We start from the raw sequence: 24,285 nt of genomic DNA on the forward strand, positions 1-24,285 counted from the left end.
CCACCAAAAGAAAGCTCTATTTGCGGGAAAAAAAAGGACATAAATTTTATTTGGGTACAGCGTCGCACGTGCAATTGTCAGTTAAAGTAACGCATACATGTTTACTATTTAGAGCTACATTTTTCATCAGTCACAAAGTAACGCAATGCCGTATTACAAAAAATGGCCTAGTCAAGAAGGGGGGTAAAATCTTCTGGCGCTGAAGTGGTTAAAGTGTATTTTTTCCAATTAAAATGAGTTTGGAAAAAAACAAAAACTGCTGTGCAAATACCGTGTGTCATAAAAAATTGCAACAATCACCATTTTATTCTCCAGGGTCTCTGCTTAAAAAAAAAAATCTGTATAATGTTTGGGGGTTCTAAGTATTTTTCTAGCAAAAAATACCGTTTTTTTTTTTTTTTTTTTCTCTTGTCAACAAAAAGTACCAGAAAAGGCCTGGTCGGTCTTTAATTTGATATGTGTTTTATTTTTTATTATTTTTATTTTTTTTTTATTTTCTATTGTGAATAAAATGTTTAAACAAAATGCAATTATCTGCAAATGTAGATTTTTTTACAGAGTGCCCTAACTTTTTGTGCACTCCTTGCTCTTTAGTATACAATTGTATCTTATTACACTGGTGATGTCCACCTTAGTACCTCCCCTTCCAGCACAGCTTATGGCGCAGTCCCTCCCCTTGAAAGCCTGATTTCAGGTGAGGTGTAACTGCTCAGCCTAAGAACATATTTCGGGTAATTATGTAAGTACTTTTAGAAGGGACCGGTGATCCGAAGGGTGTTTTTTTTTTTTTTTTTTTTTTTCAATCCAGGTTTTCCAGATTCTATCTCTCCAGCGGTGTGAAGCGTACAGTTAGAGGTTTGTTTTTTATCGGCGGCTGGGTAGAAAAATGTTCATTCATGCTGACGGCTCCCTTTTTTCATGGGTTTTGGCCTACAAATAAAGGCAATCCGCTGTGGATGAAAGCCCCGGCTATGGCAGCTTTTGTTATACAAACATCGCTCTTCCTTGTGACCCAAATACGGTTTAGAAAATAACAGGACGTAATCCTATTGTATCATGGAGAGAAGTAGAGGAATGTCTGGGGAATGAGAGACAAAAAACAGATTTATTCCCCCCCCCCCCGTATGTATAGTATTTATTAGATCCATTTGTTATTGGCAACAAACATTTCGCAGCGGCTCGATGTACGCTGGCGCCGCAACCAATCCACGCATTGCTAATCACAATTATTTGGTGTAACGCTTAAAGTTGAGGTTTAATCTGCTTATTTTCTCATTTGTTTCTTCCTCTCTCATCAACATGCTTAAAGCGGAGTTCCACCCTGAATTTTTTTTTTTTTTCCATTAACAGACTCCTTTTAACCTATAAAGAAACATTTGGAGGAAGTTTATTTTTTTTTATATACTTGCCAGAATCGTCCTGTTGCTATGTAGTCCTCCTAATCTGCCACTTCCTGGTCCGCGGAGCTCCTCGCCACTTCCTCCCTCACCTATGCTCCTGGGAAACGATGTGTCTGTGGGCAGCACTGTGATCAAAAATCGCGTTAAGGCAGATCACAGCGCCATTTTTAAAAAGGGAAGAAAGCCCTCTGTTGCTATAACAATGGGGCGGGACCTTCCTCCATCGCCGCCTATTGTTATGGCATCTTTAGAAACAATCGGCCGCCGGTGAATCGCGCAAGAGCGAGAGGTGCATGCTGGTTACCCAGTTTTACCCAGGAGTCAGTTTTTTTTAATCCAAGTCTCTGCATGACCATCAATTGACTGCTGTATGCCTTGGTGAACATTTTATTATTATATTTTTTTTTAACAATAGTAAAAAGTATTTACTTTTGCCTCTGAGGGTCCTATTTATGTCTACTGATCAGCGCTGTTCACCCCTTTTGATTATATCAGTTTAGGCCAATATGTTTTCTTCTAAATATTTTTGGTAAAAAAAAAATCCCAATAGGCGTATATTGATTGGTTTGCGCAACAGTTATCGCATCTACACAATAGGGGATAGATTTAGGGACTTTTAAATTTTTTTTTTTTTTTTATTCTTTTTACTGGTAATGGCGGCGATCTGCGATTTTTAGCGGGACTGCGACATTGCGGCAGACAAATCTGACCCTAAGTGACACTTTTTGGGGACCAACGACACCAATACAGTGATGATTGATCAATATATAAATGACAGTGGCAGGGAAGGGGTTAACACTAGTGGGCGATCAAAGGGTTAACTGTGTTCCCTGGGTGTGTTCTAACTGTGTGGGGGATGGGCTCACTGGGGACAACACAGAGATCGCTTGTTCCTGATTACTTGGAAAAGCCGATCTCATTGTTGTCCCCTGTCAAACTGGGATCCACCTTGTTTACATAGGCAGATCTCCGTTCTCCCGCTCTGTGGAGTGATCGTGAGTTGCTGGCGGACATCAAGTTTGCAGGACCCGCGCGCACCTAAAGTATTTCGTGCACGAAGCGACGTACAGCTACATGTGCGGTGGGCTGTCCAGAAGTGGTTAACATACTGTGACTGTGTTACTAACACTGTACCACTCTAGGGAGTTAATCAGGATTTTTTTTTTTTACATACCGTATATACTCGAGTATAAGCCGAGTTTTTCAGCACTTTTTTTTGTGCTGAAAATGCCCCCCTCGGCTTATACTCGAGTCAAGCACTTTTCTGGTGCAAAGAATGACATTTCCCGAACGAACCCGTATCTCGGGGCCACTTGGTGCTAGGAACCCCAAATTTGGTGTGCAAACCCAGTAGAACTAGCACTACAACATATCCAAAGCTGGGGTTCCTAGCATCAAGTGGCCCCGGGATATGGGACCCCAAAATCGGTTCGGAAAATGTAATTCTCTGCTGCAGAAAAGTGCTTGACATTTTCCAAACCGACTTTGGGGCTCTGTATCTCGGCGCCACTCGGTGCTAGGAACCCCAGCTTTGGATATGTTGTAGTGCTAGTTTGCTCACCGTATTTGGGGTTCCTAGCACCAAGTGGCCCCGAGATACGGGGCCGCAAAATCGGTCAACTGTGTCCATCTGCAGTAATGTCATTTTGGGACCCTTTGTGTCCAGAGACCCCACATTTTGGCTGCAGCTAGGGGGCATCTAGGAACCCTTAACTACTGAATTTGAAGTTCGGGGGACCTGTGGCTGCAAATGGGCACAGTGAGGCTGCAAATGTGCATTGTTGACCCTTTTTTCCACTTACAGTAGCTACGCATTTCTCACCCTAGGCTTATACTCGAGTCAATAAGTTTTCCCAGTTTTTTTGTGGTAAAATTAGGTGCCTCGGCTTATATTCGGGTCGACTTATACTCGAGTATATACGGTACTATGTTTGCGTGAATTTCACTGCTATAAGTAAATATTTTTACTGAATGACAGTGTGTAGACACTGTCTATTGTTGTGATTGCCTGTGATTGGCCCTGTTTGTACCATGTGATCACTGTGACCAATCGCAGCTAGCAACACAATTGTATACAATAAATGGCATGAAAGGAAGCCATTCATTGTTTACAACTGTTATGTGGTCTGCTGTGATTGGTCACAGCGATCACATGACACTGGCGGTGGGCCGGTATAGTGTTTGCTCATCTGCTGTTTCAGGTGGACACAGCAGACGAGATCGCGCTGGAGCATGGCCCGTTCTCTAGGAGGCCGCCATATGATGTCCTTCCAGAACTATAGGGTTCCCACCCATCCGTCATTTTTCAATTACGCCGGTGGGAAGCAGTTAAGTATAGTAGAAAACACCTGTAGTAATTCCCAGAGGTGGTGAGCAGTCGGTGCACTGGCTTGTAGTGTCCTCCTAGCACTGGAGTAAACATGTAGATGAAACCAAGCCGGCAGCTCGATCTTCCGCAGTGAATGAGATTATTAATCCAGGGCTGGTACAAAATAATACAGGGCTTACGCGTTTCGGCATGTAGCCTTAATCATGGCTATGATTTAGGCTGCATGCCAAAACGCATAAGCCCTGTATTATTTTGTGCCACACCTGGATTAATAAACTCATTCATTGCGTAAGAACAAGCTGCCGGCTTTCTTTCATCTACATGTTCTTATTAATATCCATGTAGCTTTATCTTGGATTATAGCAGACAGTATTATTATTATATTATACGAGGGTTCTTCTAAAAGTTTCTGCACTTTTTTTTTAACTCTATTATATATAAAAAAACGTGCGCAAGCTTTTTGAAGGCCCCTCGTATTATATTATATAATATTATTGTATTGGGTGGTGGGGACTGGTTCCCTCTGCTGTAGACAGTTACAGGAATGTCTCGTCTATGGCCTCTAAAGATAATGTCATGAGATATTCCTATATAGCGATAATGTCATGTCCTATACAGCTGCAAGTTTTCCAGGTCACCCCAGAATAAAATCCAGATGATCTGTTCTATCCAGAGAGCAGCCGTGTCCCAGGACACAGGAAATCGAATCCTGATGAAGATAGAGAGACGTGGCTGAGAGGCACAGACAGAAAATAGAAACTTTGAGATTGTGAACATTGAAGAACGGACTCTGGGATCTGATGGAGAAACCAGGGAACTGGTTTCCATATTCTGTCTGTTAGCATATGAGAACTGCATGACCTGTAATTACTACTGCCAAGCGTTAGCACGATGGTATTGCTTTCCTGTGAGCGGTAGTGCCCCTCATGGCTGGAGGCCAAACTTTCATACCTGGTAACACACTAGAAGGATAACGTCTTTTCACTTGCCAGTGACGCCTGTCCTGGTGTTCTATCGAATAGTGCCCTCTGTCGAAAAGTGCCCGCGCATGCGCAGTACGGAAGGCCACTCCAGGTGATTTGCCGATCAGCTGGCGTGACGCCACCATAGCGCATGCGCACATCATTGGAGGTATTTTTCGATGGAAGATGTCATGTGACAGGTAGAATTGAAAGCTATGCAAACAGCAGAGGGAGACCGTAGTTGTCAGATTGAGCCTCGCTGTTGCAGGGCGGGTTGTGTTCTATCGAATAGTGCCCTCCGTTGAAAAGTGCCTGCGCATGCGCAGTACGGAAGGCCGCTCAAGCTGATTTCCCGATCAGCTGGCGTGACGTCACCATAGCGCATGCGCACATCATAGGAGGCATTTTTCGACAGGAGATACCATTTGACAAGGAAAATTGAAAGCTATGCAAAGCTATGGGTTGTGGGTGTGTTGAAGGGCGGGTTTTGTGTGTGTGTTGCAAACCCGCCCTGCAACAGCGAGGCACAATCTGACCACTACGGTCTCCCTCCGCTGTTTGCGTAGCTTTCAATTCTGACAGTCAAATGGTATCTCCCGTTGAAAAATGCCTCCTACGATGTGCGCATGCGCTATGGTAACATCATGCCAGCTGATCGGAAAGTCAGCTGGAGTGGCCTTCCGTACTGCCTATGTGCGGGCATTTTTCGACGGAGGGCACTATTCGATAGAACACCAGAACTGACTACAGAGACGTTTTCGAGAGGTACGGTGTTGAGCGCAGATTGTCTCCACCAGTTCACGTCTACACGTTACACGGTAGACTTTACTGTACCACCCAAAGGTATGGAAGGAAGCTGGTGTATGTTTTTCAAGGCCTTGCATACCATGGTCAAGGCCCAGTCCTTAGGAGGGTTCTGTTACAAAGTAAGCTGTAATATAGGGACCCTGCTGCTAAGAAGGGCAAACCTCCATCACCGGTCTCCACCACCTTCACCGGTCTCCACCACCTTCACCGGTCTCCACCACCTTCACCGGTCTCCACCACCTTCACCGGTCACCACCACCTTCACCGGTCACCACCACCTTCACCGGTCACCACCACCTTCACCGGTCTCCACCACCTTCACCGGTCTCCACCACCTTCACCGGTCTCCACCACCTTCACCGGTCTCCACCACCTTCACCGGTCTCCACCACCTTCACCGGTCTCCACCACCTTCACCGGTCTCCACCACCTTCACCGGTCTCCACCACCTTCACCGGTCTCCACCACCTTCACCGGTCTCCACCACCTTCACCGGTCTCCACCACCTTCACCGGTCACCACCACCTTCACCGGTCACCACCACCTCCTCTCCTGAGCTGATTTCTCCTTCCCTTTACTTTCCACTCTTCACTACCCAGAAGCATTATTCTCCATTTCTTGTTGACATTCTTATAAGAGCACACTCCTATTCTCCTTCATATCGGACATTTCAAATCAGGCAGATTACTTCACCGGCAGTTAACAAATTTAGTTCATACAATTCCAAAAAGTTACAAAACAGTACAAGTTCATGCGGTCGGGACATTTTCCAGCTGTTCCAGACCATAAATGCTGCGCTAGGGCTGTGCTGTTATGTCCTGTACCTTTTTTTAAGAAAAACTTGATCTGTGTACCCCACAAGGTAGTTTAACCACTTCAATTCAGTACAGGGCACTTTTACCCCCTTCCTGCCCAGACCAGTTTTCAGCTTTCAGCGCTGTCACATTGACAATTGCACAGTCATGCTACACTGTACCCATATGAAATTTTTATCATTTTTTTTCACACAAATAGAGCTGTCTTTTAGTGGTATTTAATCACCTCCTTGGGTTTTTATTTTTTGCTAAACAAAGCAAAAAAGACTGATAATTTTTAAAGCAAAACTGTTTTACTTAGTCTCTGTTATAAAATTTTGCAAAAAAGTAATTTGTCTTAAATTTAGGCCAAAATGTATTCCGCTTGGGGTCACCCCAACTTGGTAAAGCGATTACGTCTCACAGAGGTGGTCCTGCACCCAACTTCCCACTGGATCGAAAAGAGAGACCTTGAGGCCCAACACCGCCTGCATATATCACCTCTCAACTGGAAGTGACGCACACAGCAAAACGTTAACCCTGCTAAACCACACTATAATCCTTATGGGCAAAACATTTTTTTTGTTTATTTTTTTATTTTGGATAGAGGAAGAGAGGGTTATAACCCCTGTAAGATATTTTTTTTTTTTTTGCCATCTGTGTCCCATTGCGGAGATTTAACTTTAATTCCTGTCCCTTAGCCAAACAGGAAGTGAGAGGAAATCACTGCAAATTAAGGGAATTCCTTGGGGTCCCCCAGGTCATTAGAATTGGTGTCCCCATTAGAAAGTTTTCCCCTCTATTCATTTTCTGGGGACAACCCAAAATTTGGGATTTTCTTATACTTTCAATAGTATTGGTAAACAGGACAAATAGGGGGAATCTCCTTAAAGCGGTAGTAAACCGCAAAAAAAAAAAAATTGGGCCCTGGGCAGTTCGCCACAGTGTGCTAGTATGCATCACATTTTACAGCATGACTCTGAAGGAACGGCACAGGTATCAGATGGAGAAATCGGGGGATCTGTATTCTGTCTGTATGATCTGATGGAGAAATCGGGGGACCGGTATCTGTATTCTGTCTGTATGATCTGATGGAGAAATCGGGGGACCGGTATCTGTATTCTGTCTGTATGATCTGATGGAGAAATCGGGGGACCGGTATCTGTATTCTGTCTGTATGATCTGATGGAGAAATCGGGGGACCTTGATCTGTATTCTGTCTGTATGATCTGATGGAGAAATCGGGGGACCGGTATCTGTATTCTGTCTGTATGATCTGATGGAGAAATCGAGGGACCGGTATCTGTATTCTGTCTGTATGATCTGATGGAGAAATCGGGGGACCGGTATCTGTATTCTGTCTTTATGATCTGATGGAGAAATCGGGGGACCGGTATCTGTATTCTGTCTGTATGATGTGATGGTGAAATCGAGGGACCGGTATCTGTATTCTGTCTTTATGATCTGATGGAGAAATCGGGGGACCGGTATCTGTATTCTGTCTGTATGATCTGATGGTGAAATCGGGGGACCGGTATCTGTATTCTGTCTTTATGATCTGATGGAGAAATCGGGGGACCGGTATCTGTATTCTGTCTTTATGATCTGATGGAGAAATCGGGGGACCGGTATCTGTATTCTGTCTGTATGATGTGATGGTGAAATCGAGGGACCGGTATCTGTATTCTGTCTTTATGATCTGATGGTGAAATCGGGGGACCGGTATCTGTATTCTGTCTTTATGATCTGATGGAGAAATCGGGGGACCGGTATCTGTATTCTGTCTGATCTGATGGAGAAATCGAGGGACCGGTATCTGTATTCTGTCTTTATGATCTGATGGAGAAATCGGGGGACCGGTATCTGTATTCTGTCTGATCTGATGGAGAAATCGGGGGACCGGTATCTGTATTCTGTATGATCTGATGGAGAAATCGGGGGACCGGTATCTGTATTCTGTCTGTATGATCTGATGGTGAAATCGGGGGACCGGTATCTGTATTCTGTCTGTATGATCTGATGGAGAAATCGGGGGACCGGTATCTGTATTCTGTCTGATCTGATGGAGAAATCGGGGGACCGGTATCTGTATTCTGTCTTTATGATCTGATGGTGAAATCGGGGGACCGGTATCTGTATTCTGTCTTTATGATCTGATGGAGAAATCGGGGGACCGGTATCTGTATTCTGTCTTTATGATCTGATGGAGAAATCGGGGGACCGGTATCTGTATTCTGTCTTTATGATCTGATGGAGAAATCGGGGGACCGGTATCTGTAGTCTGTCTTTATGATCTGATGGTGAAATCGAGGGACCGGTATCTGTATTCTGTCTTTATGATCTGATGGAGAAATCGGGGGACCGGTATCTGTATTCTGTCTGATCTGATGGAGAAATCGAGGGACCGGTATCTGTATTCTGTCTTTATGATCTGATGGTGAAATCGGGGGACCGGTATCTGTATTCTGTATGATCTGATGGAGAAATCGGGGGACCGGTATCTGTATTCTGTCTGATCTGATGGAGAAATCGGGGGACCGGTATCTGTATTCTGTCTGTATGATCTGATGGTGAAATCGGGGGACCGGTATCTGTATTCTGTCTGTATGATCTGATGGAGAAATCGGGGGACCGGTATCTGTATTCTGTCTTTATGATCTAATGGAGAAATCGGGGGACCGGTATCTGTATTCTGTCTGATCTGATGGAGAAATCGGGGGACCGGTATCTGTATTCTGTCTTTATGATCTGATGGTGAAATCGGGGGACCGGTATCTGTATTCTGTCTTTATGATCTGATGGAGAAATCGGGGGACCGGTATCTGTATTCTGTCTTTATGATCTGATGGAGAAATCGGGGGACCGGTATCTGTATTCTGTCTTTATGATCTGATGGAGAAATCGGGGGACCGGTATCTGTATTCTGTCTGTATGATCTGATGGAGAAATCGGGGGACCGGTATCTGTATTCTTTCTGTCTGATCTGATGGAGAAATCGGGGGACCGGTATCTGTATTCTGTCTTTATGATCTGATGGAGAAATCGGGGGACCGGTATCTGTATTCTGTCTGATCTGATGGAGAAATCGAGGGACCGGTATCTGTATTCTGTCTTTATGATCTGATGGTGAAATCGGGGGACCGGTATCTGTATTCTGTCTTTATGATCTGATGGAGAAATCGGGGGACCGGTATCTGTATTCTGTCTGTATGATCTGATGGTGAAATCGGGGGACCGGTATCTGTATTCTGTCTTTATGATCTGATGGAGAAATCGGGGGACCGGTATCTGTATTCTGTCTGATCTGATGGAGAAATCGAGGGACCGGTATCTGTATTCTGTCTTTATGATCTGATGGTGAAATCGGGGGACCGGTATCTGTATTCTGTATGATCTGATGGAGAAATCGGGGGACCGGTATCTGTATTCTGTCTGATCTGATGGAGAAATCGGGGGACCGGTATCTGTATTCTGTCTGTATGATCTGATGGTGAAATCGGGGGACCGGTATCTGTATTCTGTCTGTATGATCTGATGGAGAAATCGGGGGACCGGTATCTGTATTCTGTCTTTATGATCTAATGGAGAAATCGGGGGACCGGTATCTGTATTCTGTCTGATCTGATGGAGAAATCGGGGGACCGGTATCTGTATTCTTTCTGTCTGATCTGATGGAGAAATCGGGGGATCTGTATTCTGTCTGTATGATCTGATGGAGAAATCGGGGGACCGGTATCTGTATTCTTTCTGTCTGATCTGATGGAGAAATCGGGGGACCGGTATCTGTATTCTGTCTGTATGATCTGATGGAGAAATCGGGGGACCGGTATCTGTATTCTGTCTGTATGATCTGATGGAGAAATCGGGGGACCGGTATCTGTATTCTGTCTGTATGATCTGATGGAGAAATCGGGGGACTGGTATCTGTATTCTGTCTGTATGATCTGATGGAGAAATCGGGGGACCGGTATCTGTATTGTGTCCCCAGAAAGAGGAAATATGGGTCATTCTCCTCTGCTCATCCATAATATATGACATGACAGTCACTGCAGAATCTGCCTGTTAGTTCCGGTGTGCGGAGTCACATGTATGAATAATAAATGCTCCTCTGACTTGTGCGGTGACACCTGATCATGTTATGAAGCCGCGGTGACATTTTATTAGTGTCTTAGTGGTGGATTTATTAGCGTGTCAGACGGGTGGAGTCTCGTTTTTTGTATTATTGGACCACAAGTATTCACACACACGCTATATTGTCAAAAGTATTGGGACACCTGCCTTTACATGCACACGAACTTTAATGACATCCCAGTCTTAGTCCGTAGGGTTCAATATGGAGTTGGCCCACCCTTTGCAACTTCAACTCTTCTGGGAAGGCTGTCCACAAGGTTTAGGAGTGTGTCTATGGGAATGTTTGACCATTCTTCCAGAAGCGCATTTGTGAGGTCAGGCACTGATGTTGGATGAGAAGGCCTGGCTCACAGTCTCAGCTCTAATTCATCCCAAAGGTGTTCTGTCGGGTTGAGGTCAGTACCACTATTCCTTGTCCTGTATGTTGGGTGTAATTCTCAGTATCTGTTCTTATTCTGTATGTATGGACTCTGCACAGTACCACTTCTCCTGTACTTTATGTCGGGTGTAATTCTCAGTATCTGTTCTTATTCTGTATGTATGGGCTCTGCACAGTACCTCCTTCTCTTGTCCTGTATGCCGGGTCATGGGTGTAATTCTCAGTATCTATTCTTATTCTGTATGTATGAGCTCTGCACAGTACCTCTTCCCTTGTCCTGTATGCCGGGTGTAATTTTCAGTATCTGTTATTAGTTTTGCATGGACACTGCATGGTAAGGTTTTTCTTGCATCCCGGAAGTGATTCTTGGCTTCTGTCCCTATTCACTAAGTACACTGCACAACTTCCTATGTCATCTACATGTCTCTTTTTTTTTTTTTTTTTTACTTTTTTGTGGGGGTCCCCATTTTAAAGCACACCCCTTAAACTCGCCACACCCATTTATGACACAGCAGGGGCCTTTTCTTTGCGCCCCCAGTTGGGCATCTGATGGTGATCATTTTCTCAGTGCAGGATAAGACTAGAGCCTGTGTGGTTTCTAGGCCCATCGGTCGTCCTTCCCTCTTGTTTGGTTGTAGACAGTCCAGCGTTTGGTCGGATTTTCAGATTTGGATGCAGGTTTGTTATTTCTGCAGACCTGACATAATATTAAGATGATTACTAGTCTCTTCCCATCATATAATCTTTTTCTTTTTGGGTGTGAACTGAAGAATTGTCTGACAAGCGGCAGGGCGTACGCAGTAATTATGGCTTACGATTGGTCCTTGATTACTTTGGCTCTAGTCACATGGCAGACACTGGTATTGTGAACTGTCTGTCCCATGGGGGCTAACTTACACCTATGTGTTGCGGAATCAAATGTAGTAATGTGCGTATTATTGTGATGCAGCACACTTGCACCATTGTGATGAAATTTGTTTGCACCATTGCGGTGTATTAATAGCACCCCAACTCACTAAAGCTTCATTTATTTGGGCCCTGGGGCACGGACAACGTGAATTGGCCATTTGTTTATGCGGCTGGGGCCGCTAGGTGCTGTGCAAAAAAACAGCCCATTTAAGTGTATGGGGATGCAGCGGCTGCATGGACACCTAATCCCAGACAGTGTGTATTCAGGGCCACTCGCCTGCATGCATGTCACTTTAGGATGATTGGTTATGTCCATGCAACTGATGCGTCCCTATAGACTTAAATGCGCATAAGCAAACCTCCTTCCTCCACCGGTTAGAAAGGGCAGCGCGCTTCGTGCATGCACGAAAGGCTTCACGGCTGTTTTCCCTTTCCACGCATGGTGGTGGCAGCACTTGAGAGCCGATCGGAAAATCAGCTGGGGTGCTGACATCGTGGGATCTCTGGACAGGTAAGTGTCCTAATATTAAAAGTCAGCAGCTACAGTATTTGTAGCTGCTGAGTTTTAATTTTTGGAGGGGGAGTTGGAGCTCTGCTTTAAGTGCATCTGACAGGAAGCCAAGGAAGCCATTTTGTTACTTTAAAGAGGTGTTCTGCCTGGGGAAAAAAAAAAAATTTTAAAAGTCAGCAACTAAAAATACTGTAGCTGCTGACTTTTTTAATATATGGACACTTACCTGTCAAGGGAGCCTGCAAAGTCTGCACCCCAGCTGATTTTCGGATTGGCTCTTGGGTGCAACCGCCGCCATTCATTGTAAGGGAAAGCGGCAGTGAAGCTTTTTGGCTTCACAGCCAGTTCCCTACTGCGCATCCGCAAAGCACACTGTGCTTTCTAATTGGCCCAGCGGTGGAGGAAGGAGGGGGGGGCAACTTCTTGGGGACGGCACAATCTCATAGAAGTGGGGAAGGGTACCTGTCAAAAACAAGTACCCGTTCCCCCTCTGAAATGTGGCACCGGAGGGGGGGGAGTAAGCAGATAAACGGAGGATCCATTTTTGGGTGGAACTCCGCTTTAATAGTGGCCATACATGATCGATCTCTGATAGGAATAATCAATCTATAGTTGACAACCCATTCGGTCGATATGTCACACGTAGGAGAAGTGGTATCCAATTGATAGTTAGGACTCGATCACAATTTATGATTGTAGGTTACCAAACACATATCTGTTTCCACCATGTAATCTGATTGATTGAGGTCGGGTTCACACTGGAACCGGCTGCGGATCGCACAGGAGCGCTGTGTGTCCCTGTTCCCTGTTTCGGGGACGAATCAGGGCCCAATCTATGCCTGAATTCGGCCCTGAAACGGAACCAAAGACTGTTCGGTGCGCTCCGCAGCCGCAACGGAGATATGTGAACCGGCTCCATATGGAGCCAGTCACATTCTCCTGCTATGCAAATTGGATGCAATTCACCCGCATCCAATTTGCATAGGTGTGAACCTGTCCTCAAAGACGATCATATTCATGAACAACGTATCTCAGTGCTGCCGTTTGATACAAAACAATTGATAACATTCCACCCTGGCCAATGGGCTTACTTTGTTCTTATCCATTTGACATTGGGTCTAAACCAATCAGAAGGTAGGTTATGGCTATTTAATTTTTTTGCACATTCGATCTTTTGTTCAAATTGGATATTGATTGGATAATAAAATAAAAGCGTGTTTGGCCACCACGATACAGCACAAGGAATAAGGGCTAGTTCACAGCATGGAAATGCAGTCCAAATGCGTTCCGGATTGATTTCTGCATGTGTGTTTTTGATGCAATTTTCCCTTTTTTTTTTTTTTCCCCTAACGTTCAATGGGGATATGTGCATTCTGGTGCATTTTTGATGAGTTTGTGTGCGTTCCAGTGCGTGTTTGATGCATTTTAACGTGTTCCAGTGCAGGAAAATGCAGCACAGACTACTTTTTTCTCTGGAACTGGAACTGACCGCACTGGGGTGGACTATGCCATTGGAAACCATATAACCTGCTATCCATGCGTTTCTGATGCAGAAAAGAAAATGCACTGGACTGCATGTGGTGTGAACTGGCCCTCAGACTTGTTTCTTTGATGCCGGTCCACTTTGGTCAACAGGACAACCGGGATCCCATTCCCTGTGAGGGGAACTCCTGATTTTTATTCATAACAGTTTATCCAACAAAATGGCTGCCACAGCTGAAATCTGAGAGGATTTTTACTCATTTCCTTCTTTTGTACTATTTCTGAAGAGAATCTTACAATCACTTACAGCCGAGCTTTCATATTTTGGCCTGCTGTGAGGATACGTTCTGAGGAAGAGGTTTTATTATGAAGGAAGACTGCTGATTTGCGCCACGTTTTTCAGACCTCAAAATCTCCTCAGAGCTCTCCTCAGACACACACATGGCCCCCTCAGGCCGGCCTGCTTTTGAAGAACATGCTGCAGGTTTTTTCAGCATAAAGGGAAGTGATTTATTCCTCACCAGTGATTACATCATTTGTGGGTTATATACATGAAGCGATTCCCTAAAATCATTTTTGGCCTGCTGCCAGCGTTTGAGTCAGTGCTGCAAAACAAAATGGCTGAGGTGGGTGAGGTTGGGCCTAGTGCCCCTTCAGTCAGGATTCCGTCTGTACTGCTACTTATGAGCTGTTTGGCCTGAAAACATTCGGTCTCATTTATCGGGAAGGACGAACCATTACTTGTAGTGACCAGATTCAGTTTTTACCGATACCGTGGTGGCTGAATGAGGCGTAAGAATTAGAACACAGTTCTCTTTGAGCCTCAGTTCACACACTAGATTTCGGTGCGAATTGACAGCAAATTTGCTGCGGATTCCGCATCAAAATCACAACCTGTAGGGGCCGGTTCACACTGCTGCGGTGCAAATTTTTCGCGAAATTGATCTGATTGCGTTGCAAATTTTCGTTCCGAATTCTTTGTGTTCTGGTGAATCTACGGCGATTCTACGGCAAATATTGCATTGAATTCGCATCACACATGGATCGAACGCGCACAGGACCCTTTTTGTACGCAGCTTACATTCGCAACGCATTGATGTGAACGACACTAATTAAAAACGATGTTATTTAAAAGACTTACGAATTTGAGCGATCGCAACGGCTCAAATTCGCAATAGAATTTGCAGCAGTGTGAACCGGCCCTTAATGCGAGCTGATTGCAGAGTGAAAACGCAGTGTGATTATCAGAATCGGATGTTCACACCCATGCGATCCGATTCTGGTGCGTACAAAAAAAGAGTCCTACACGAGTTTGGGGCAAAAGCGGTGCGATTTGAGCCATACAAATCCATGGCTCAAATCGCACCCCAGAAACACTGCATGTAATTCGCACAGGAATGTGCTGTGACTCCAGTGCAAATTACATGCGGTGTCCTGCACCACATCAATGTAAACCCGGGCTAAAAGGTTAGTTCACCTTTACCAAAAAACTACCTATGCACATAAAGGGAATCTGCAGGTAAAACAAACTGTGCAGCTCTGACTAAAGTTGAATAATGCCCTTGCTATAGGTGGAGGCCATTTATGTACCTCATGAAGCCTGATTGGAATACTCTCAGAACGTTGCTAAGTGAGGCCTAGTTATTACTGATCACCTCCACCATCACAAGAGTGAGCTCTCAGATGCTGAGCTCAGAGCTACTGTATCAGGGAAGAGAAAACGTATGTGAGAGGGTTTAAATCGGTGGAAAATCTCGCTCCTGTGATGGAGGAGGTGGGCAGTAATGACTAGGTCTCACGTAGCAACATCCTAGCAACGTCCTAGGAATATTCCAGTCAGGCTTCTTGAGGTACGTAAATGGCCTACACCTGCAGCAGAGGCATTATTACACTTTAGTCAAAGCTGCACAGTTTGTTTTTATCTACAGAAACCACTTCTTTGCATAAGCAGTTTTTTTGATAAAGGTGAACTAACCCTTTATACTCCACATTTCCCACATTCAGTATGCAGTTCTGCATGCGCATTTACATGCATTTGTTATGTGCTTATGGCACATTTTGCAGTGCGCTTTTGGTGCCTTTTTTTTAGGACTAATTTAGGCTAAGTTCACAGCAGATGCAGTGGGACTGCGTTGGGCAGGTATTCCAGATCAGTCCCACCACATGACAAGGGAAAAGGCCAGGTCTTTCTATCTACCCAGTTCACCACACTGCGTTGCTGCGGTTTGTGCGCTAAAAAAAGTACTGCATTGAATGGTTTAGATCAAAGCATATTCATGTGTTAGATTGGACCTGTCAAAGTCCAGACCTGAATCCAATTGAGAATCTGTGGCAAGACTTGAAAAGATGCTCTCCATCCAATCTGACAGAACTTGAGATATTTTACAAAGAAGAATGGGCAAAAATGTCCCTCTCTAGATGTGCAAAGATGGTAGAGACATCCCCAAAAAGACTTGCAGCTGTAATTGCAGTGAAAGGCGGTTCTACAAAGTATTGACTCCGGGGGGCGCTATACAAATGTACCCCACACTTTTCAGATATTTTTTTGTAAAAAAATTTGAAAACCATTTATCATTTCCCTTCTACTTCACAATTATGTGCCACACTTTGTTGGTCTAGCTCACGTTTTTGGTTGTAACGTGACAAAATGTGGAAAATTTCAAGGGGTATGCATACTTTTTCAAGGCACTATAACTGGATACTGACATTTATAGGAAAAGTTGATCCAGGAAATATAGCCGATTGCCTCTCGGGGGATCAGGAGGATTTTTTTCCCCCTGCTGTAGCAAATTGGAGAATGCTTTGCTGGGGTTTTTCGCCTTCCTCTGGATCAACTGTGGGTATAGGATTGTGTATATGGGATTGTATGATATTTTTTTTTTTTTTATTGGTTGAACTAGATGGACTTGTGTCTTTTTTCAACCAGACTATGTAACTCATATCTGAAACTATAGAATTTTCCTTTTGCACCTCCCCTGGCTTTTTCTAAAAGGTTATGTTGGGAGGTGAGAGGAGGGTGCGTGGAGGAGCTGGGTCAGCACAGACAGTAATTGGACACTCCCAGAAGAGAGGGGAGGGTTATGAAGTACAAGGAAGGAGGGTTTTGTGCTGGGGAATCAACTCTTACTGGAGAGATCACATTTTCTAGCAAGTTCAAAGGCTTATTGCAAATACTTAAAACAATTATTTATGACATAAACACTGCAAGTAAGAATTTAAAATGCTTGATTTTTTTTTTTTTTCTTTGCTTTTACCTGCAATTTTTTTTTTTTTTCCCAATGTTTTTATTAAAGCATCTGCATGGTACATGAAATTAGACATTGAGCCAAATGACATTACACACTTGAAATACGTTATCATTGAGATACATTTAAAGTGCAAAAAAATCAAGTTCTTAATCACATAAATCAAGTAGAACACTTAAAACTGTAGTAGGTCTTGGAATTAGAAGGGCATGTATGAATTTCCTGGTGAAATCTTTGTGGGATTGTACTGTAAATTCCACCGTGAGACCGGGTATATCACCCCGTCACCCACACACCCCTGTCGTGAACTAACCATGCGTGGGTGGCAACGTTACCTGTCTAGTTTGCATTTGCTGTCTTGCCGGTTTCCCGGTTATGGAATGTTCGCTACAGAACGTTTTAGATTTCGTGGACAGATCCAAATACTACTTTGGATTCTTGGTGTAATGGCCAAATTCCTATTCTAGTCTATGTTGGAGTTTATATGGGTTCCTAGTCGTTGAGTTTTAGAATCTGTCTGTGAGCCTAGTGAATGGATATGGGGGAAAGTAAGTAATGGAAAAGGGGGTGAGGGGAGGGGGTGTATCCAAAGGTAATTGTCCGGCTTGCGTGTTGGGTATCAAGTCCTGCCCTCCCAGGTCAAGCTATGAAGATCCGGTTAGGATGTTGCGGTATTCTGTCGATTCCTTAAAGTGAAGCCAACAGGCCCATTTTTTTATGGAACTTAGCTGGGGTATCCCGTGCCTGATGAATTAGGTCTTCCATCTCAGCTATTTTTCCTACTCTATGGAGCCTGTCGGAAGTACTGGGGGGGGGGGGGCGCAGTCTTCCAGTGAACGGGTATACATAGCTTTGCTGCGTTTTATGAGGTGTAGGGTGAGAGACTTTTTGAAGGCTGATTGGGGAATGGATGTATGGTGGAGTAGGTATTGAGTTGGGCTAAAGTCTGGGGTGTAGGTTGTGATTTGGGAGGTAAGACGATGTACCCCTTTCCATTAGAGTTGGATTTGGGGGCATTCCCACCAGATGTGTAGTAGTGATCTGGGGGGCGAGTTAGTCTTCCAATGAATGGGTATGCATAGTTTTGCTGCGTTTATGAGGTGTAGGGTGAGAGACTTTTTGTAGGCCGATTGGGGAATGGATGTATGGTGGAGTAGGTATTGATCTGGGGTAAAGTCTGGGGTGTAGGTTGTGATTTGTGAGCTAAGACGATGTAACCCTTTCCATTAGAGTTGGATTTGGGGACATTCCCACCAGATGTGTAGTAGTGATCCGTGGGCGGTGTTGCATCTCCAACATAGTGAGGGGATGCTGGGGTGGAATTTATGTATTCTGTCGGGGGTCCTGTACCACCTGGAGTATATTTTAAATTCATTTTCCTGTGCGGTGACATTCGAGGACCCTTTGTGTATATGGGTAAAGATATGGTCCCACTCCTCCTGTGGTAAATCAGTAGCCAATTCTCTTTTCCATTTTTGGCTGGTCACATTATCTTTGGCAGAGGCCTTAGCAAACAATAAGTAGTACATATCTGATATTACATGTCTTTGGGGTTCAGATCTATTGCATATGGCTTCAAAAGGTGTTTGAGCTCTGCAGCACTGCGAATGCGGAGTGGAGCTAAGTAGGAAGTGCCTTATCTGAAGGAAATTGAAGAAAGGGATGTCCGCGTCAGAGAGTCTGGAAGAGAGGGTTTGGAAGGATATCAGCTTCCCTTTGTCAAAGAAGGATTCTGCTCTGACTGAAAGGTTTGCGTGTGTGCTGTTCGTGTCAGGGTGCATGATACCCGGGGCAAAGTCCGGATTGGGGTCTGGGTGAGGGGGCAATACTCAGTCTCTTACAAACTGTACGAAAGATCTGTAGCGTAGGGCCAATTAGAGGATTAGTTTTACCCTCCCTCGGGGTCCCTTGAGGGCTTATCCTTGGGAGATGGTGGATTGGCAATAGGGAGAACGCCTCCTCGAGGCCAATCCAGGCTTTAGTCCTATTGTGTAGGTGCCAATCTACAATTCTGGCCAGATGACACGACCAGTAGTACTTTTGTATGTCAGGGAGGCCGATTCCTCCCTTCAGCATAGGCGTCACTAGTTTCTTCCATCTCACGCGCGGATGTTTATCAGCCCAGAGAAATTTTAGGCATAGCTGTTTGTATGTAGCAAAAAATGAAAGAGCTAATTTAATCGGAACAGTCTGTAACTGATAGAGAAGTCTGGGGAGTATGTTCATTTTTATGATCACTGCTCTCCCGAACCAAGAAAATGTGCCCTTGTTCCAGTCTTGAAGGTCCTTTTGTACAGTTTTAAGAATGGGGATGAAGTTTCTGGAATAAAGATCATCTAGTTTAACTGGTAGTTGAATGCCTAGATAGGTAATAGCATGTGCATCCCACCCAACAGGGAAGTTGGCTTGGCATAGAGCCACTGTGGAGGCGGGTAAGGAAACGTTGAGGGCCCTGACTTTTGTGAAATTAATTTGGAGATTGGAGAGGGATTTGAAGAGGGAGAAATCTTTTAAGAGGTTAGGAATTGTGGTAATGGGGTCTGTGAGGAATAAAAGGATGTCATCCGCGTACGCCGCCCAGTTTGTATTGTTTATCATTAATTTCAGCCCCTTTGATGTTTGGGTTAGCCCTAAGCCTGTGGAGTATAGGCTCCAGCGTGAGTATGAATATGATAAGGGGATAAAGGACATCCCTGTCGAGTTCCATGCGACATGGAGAAGGCGTCCGACAAGTGACCATTGACCCTGATTCTCGCTGTTGGGGACGAGTAAAGAGCAAAGATGTATTGACGCATGCGATCTCGAAATCCCATTTATTTGTAAAACTTCTGCCATATAGTCCCATGCCACTCTGTTGAACGCCTTTCAAGGCATCGAGGGACAGGAAAAAACCCCGGTCTGGCGGATGAGGACAGCCAGTGGTGTACGCTGATGGCCTTCAGGGTATAATCCCTAGCTTTGCGTCCGGGGATGAATCCTACCTGATCTAGGGAGACCAACGTGAGGAGTAGAGGGAGTATGCGGTTACCTAATAATTTCACGTTTACCTGCAATTTTTTAAGTTGATGACAGGCACTCTTGAAGCTGCTACAAGAAATAGATTTATCAGAATTTCAGGATCCAATCCATTTTCAATTTGCTGGTGATATTTTGAATGGTGCCATAGAACATGACCGTTGTATTGTTAAGGATTACCAGACAGGGGATGTCTGTATTGCTGGTGTTTTCTTAACACCCCAATGTTGACTTTTTTGCCCCGGTTGCTTAATAGCCAAATAACAATGTCATTTTCTGTGTCAGCTGATGAGATAAGGCTATATAACCTCTGAGAGATATATATATATATATTCTCTCACTATTTTTTCCAAAAAAAGTGCACTTGTAAGGTCGCTGCACAAATATGGTGTGACAGAAAGTATTGCAATGACCGCCATTTTATTATTTTATTCTCTAGGGTGTTAGAAAAAAATGTTTAATGTTTGGGGGTTCTAAGTAATTTTCTAGCAAAAAAAAGTTTTTAATCTCTCTATCTCTCCATCTCTCTATATATCTCTCTATATATCTCTCTATCTCTATATATATCTCTATATATATATCTCTCTATCTCTATCTCTATCTCTCTCTCTCTCTCTCTCTCTCTCTCTCTCTCTCTCTCTCTCTCTCTCTCTCTCTCTCTCTCTCTCTCTCTCTCTCTCTCTCTCTCTCTCTCTCTCTCTCTCTCTCTCATATATATCTATATATAATACTGTGTGTGGATAATGTATTTACCTTATGTTCTTTCTTTCTACAGAATGAGGACCTGAAGCCTATCACCCCCTCCAGAACTTCTATTCATTAGTCTGTATAATTGGCACATCCCTCCCGCTGACCGCCATGTCGGGCGCCTCCGTGAAAGTGGCTGTGCGGGTTCGACCTTTCAATTCCAGGGAGCTCAGCAAGGACTCAAAATGCATCATCCAGATGCAAGGCAACTCAACCAGTAAGTAGTTCATCCCTCCACCCCTTGTTTTATTTCCTAGACATAGCTGAGATGACTTCATCTGCTGGGTCCCCCGGGGGCAGGCGGGGCACGCTGACATTAAAGATGCCCTCAGAATTTATTGTTAAGATGCAGGAACAAAGGCTTTCAGCCGTACCCTGCGTCTGTCTGTAAAAGTGCTGTAAAGTGCATCTCAGTCCTGTGCTCAGTATGCAGGCCGCATCTGCTGCTGAGTTCTCATTCTGTCCTCTCTGAATACACTTTTCTTCCTCTTTACTCCCGATTTGCTGTAGGTCTTCCTGAATGAAAGAGGCTTAAGAAATAAAACATCTGTGTTGCCCATAGCAACCAATCAGAATCAGAAAAAGGGATTCTGATTATTGTCTGACAGTGGTGATGCTCTAAGTGATTTTGTGATCGTGAATGGTTTGCTTTGTCATTTTGTTTTCTTGGGGAGTATTTTTAGTGCAGGAGATTTATATTTTTACTAGCCAGTTAAAATTTTAATCGCCCATCATGGCAAATTAAAAAGAAAACACACACATGCAGTACATCTCTGCAATACATGAACACTTCCACATATTCTATCTCTTTTTAAAAACACTGCAAGCACAGCAAAATACCTGTAAAGCTGCCAAAAATACACCCCGCTCCTAAGTCCTGTTGTGGGCTGACAACCCACAGATTTTGTAGACTAATGTCAGCCCTGACTAGTGTCTACTTTTGCAAAACTGCTCAACCACTGCCCATCTCTGAGGCTGAGTTCACACCTAATACCGATGCAGCAGGGGGTCCAGTGTATCCCTGTTCTGTTTCAGTGACAAATTTTTGCCTGAATTCGGCCTTGACGAAGCCAAAGACGCACAGCATTCCTGTGCTAGCCGCTCCACAGTCGCAGTGAAGATATGTGAGCCGGCTCCATAGAGAGCCGGTCACAATCTCCTGTCAGGTGAATTGGAGGTGGGGAAACCCACCTCCAATTCGCATAGGTGTGAACCCAACCCTAGGGCTGGTTCATACCAGAACACGGTACAGGAAACCAGCATTCAGTGCACGTTTTCCGCACCACGATCAAAACGCACTTGATTTGCAATCTGCAGCGGGTGTCAGCAATAAGCTAATGACGCCCCAAAAGCAGGTCGCAAACACAGTGCGTTTGCCTGCATCGGATCGAATGGTACAAAGGTACCATATGATTCGGTTGCAGTGCGTTTCCAAAAGTAGTGCATGCACTACTTTTGGTGTGGTGCGATTTCAGCCAATTCATAATGAAGGCACTGCACAGAACTGCGTGTGAATTGCACATTCCCTTGCAGTTCCTAGTATGAACCAGCCCTAAGCCTTGGTTTAAGTAGTAGTGGTAAGTAGAGGTGCACCGAATGGCAATTTTGGTACCTAAACAAAAAATGCAGGATGCAACTGACCGAAACAAAAAATTACAGTTTTTAAAAAATAGATATATTTTTATATATAATTGTATTATATTGGACTTTTTAATTAATAGCATCAATTTAAATGAATATGAATTTATCGTTGCCCATTATTGGCACCTTTAGCGCAAGAAAAGCTAAAAAAAAAATGCATCCCTTTAAATTCTATGGATGTCTTCACACTGGTCCGTTGCGCTTCCATTGTGGTGTTAAAAATCTTGCTTGCTGCTTTTTTTGGTCAGTTAAAAAAAAAAAAAAAACTCCAAGACTGCACCTCCCATTGAAATGCATTGAAAACGCATCAATAACACACCCGTGTTAAGTTTTTAATGCTGTTTTTGAGTCACATGACCTATGACAAACCATAAGCACAAAAAACACAAATTTTTGGCCGATATATTTCGGCCACCAAAATTTCAGTGGATCTTTAGTGGTAAACGCAGCAATCCCTGCACATTTCACATTGCAACGTTGTGTTTACGATCTGCTGCGGGTGTCAATGCAAAAATAACATCACCCCAAAAGGATCGCAAACGCAGTGCGTTTGGCCCACACCGAATCGCATGATACAAGGCTACCATGTGATGCGGTTGCAGTGCGGCTCCGAAAAAGGTGCCTGCACTTTGTTGGTGTGATTTCAGTTCGATTTGAGCCCATTCAAAATCTCACTAAATCACATGTGAATTGCACAGAAATGCGGTGCGGTTCATTTGTGGGTTGTAGTGTGAACCTAATCATTCGGGAGTCAAAGAACTTTGGAGGGTCCTTTTAAGATAAGTGCACGTTCACACCACACAGCGCTTGGCATCGTGTGCATAACGCATGCGTGGTGTGAACATGTGCTGCGGAGTGCGCTGCTGCTTGCTGTTAATACTGTCACTAGGGGTCTCAAACTGGCGGCCCTCCAGCTGTTATGAAAGTCCCATGAGGCATTGCAAAGCTGATAGTTACAAGCATAACTCCCACAGGCAGAGGCATGATGGGACTTGTAGTTTTGCAACAGCTGGAGGGCTGCCAGTTTGAGACCCCTGCTCTAGATCCTGCTGAGTTAATAGGCGGAATATACTTGATTCAGGTGAACTTAAAGTGTTACTAAACCCCCAACAGTAAAATCAGTCTGTATATGCAGCATAGCATGCTTGTTATACTCACTGTGGAACCTAAGGGGTTAATCCTCTGCATTGTGTAAAGGCTGCTTGATCCTGTATGCACAGATCCCCCCCCCCCCCCCCCTGCACTGTCTACACAGGCAGGATAGTCGACCTGCACATGCTCAGTTGTCTTTTATGCTGGAGAGAACAGTTTCTTATTCTCAGAGCTAGCCAGGTCACATGATATTGACATCACACAAGTGGGCGTGTATACAGGCTGAAGTGGAAATCTTCTCCTACCTGATCTCTCAGCACTGGAGAAACTGTGCAGTTTATGATGTAACTTTTGTGTACAGATCATCCAAAAAGGTATATAGTGTCAGTATTTCTAAAGCGGAGTTCCGACTAAAAAAAAAAAAGAAGAAAAGTCAGCAGCTACAAATACTGCAGCTGCTGATAATTGGACACTTACCTGTCCCAGGGTCCAGCGATGCGGGGGGGAACGAAGCCCCGCTCGTCTCCCCCTCCTCTCTGCGGCGCCGGCTTTGTCACTGTGGGCGCCCGACTGTGGCTTCACAACTGGGCACGCACTGCGTATGTGCGAGCCGCGCTGCACGATGTGACTGGCTGGGCAATCATCTGGGACCTGTGATGTGTCCCAAATGATTGCCGAGAGGGAGGGGGGAGAGGTGAACTTACTTCTGGCGCGACGGTGCCTGGAAGGAAGTGGGAGCTCCCCCCCCCCCCCCCCCAAAAAAAATATGACATGCCAAATGTGGCATGTCAGTGTCAGGGGTTCACCTTCCCTTAAAGCGGAAGTTCCATTTTTGGGTGGA

At 44.6% G+C, this 24,285-nt stretch overlaps 1 protein-coding gene across 14 annotated transcripts in view; it reads left to right on the forward strand.

Moving 5' to 3' along the window:
- Nucleotides 1–24,285, forward strand: part of KIF1B (kinesin family member 1B) — a 277,895-nt gene that overhangs the window by 31,537 nt on the left and 222,073 nt on the right. For all 14 annotated transcript variants that reach the window (XM_073603542.1, XM_073603543.1, XM_073603544.1 and 11 more), the window contains exon 2: nucleotides 20,740–20,928. In XM_073603542.1, coding sequence (XP_073459643.1) covers nucleotides 20,823–20,928 — 106 coding nt within the window. In that variant the 5' untranslated portion in view covers nucleotides 20,740–20,822. The remainder of the gene's footprint in view (nucleotides 1–20,739; nucleotides 20,929–24,285) is intronic.

The sequence above is a fragment of the Aquarana catesbeiana genome, linkage group LG10 (assembly GCF_042186555.1).
Source record: "Aquarana catesbeiana isolate 2022-GZ linkage group LG10, ASM4218655v1, whole genome shotgun sequence".
In the NCBI taxonomy this organism is placed as follows: Eukaryota; Metazoa; Chordata; class Amphibia; order Anura; family Ranidae; genus Aquarana; species Aquarana catesbeiana.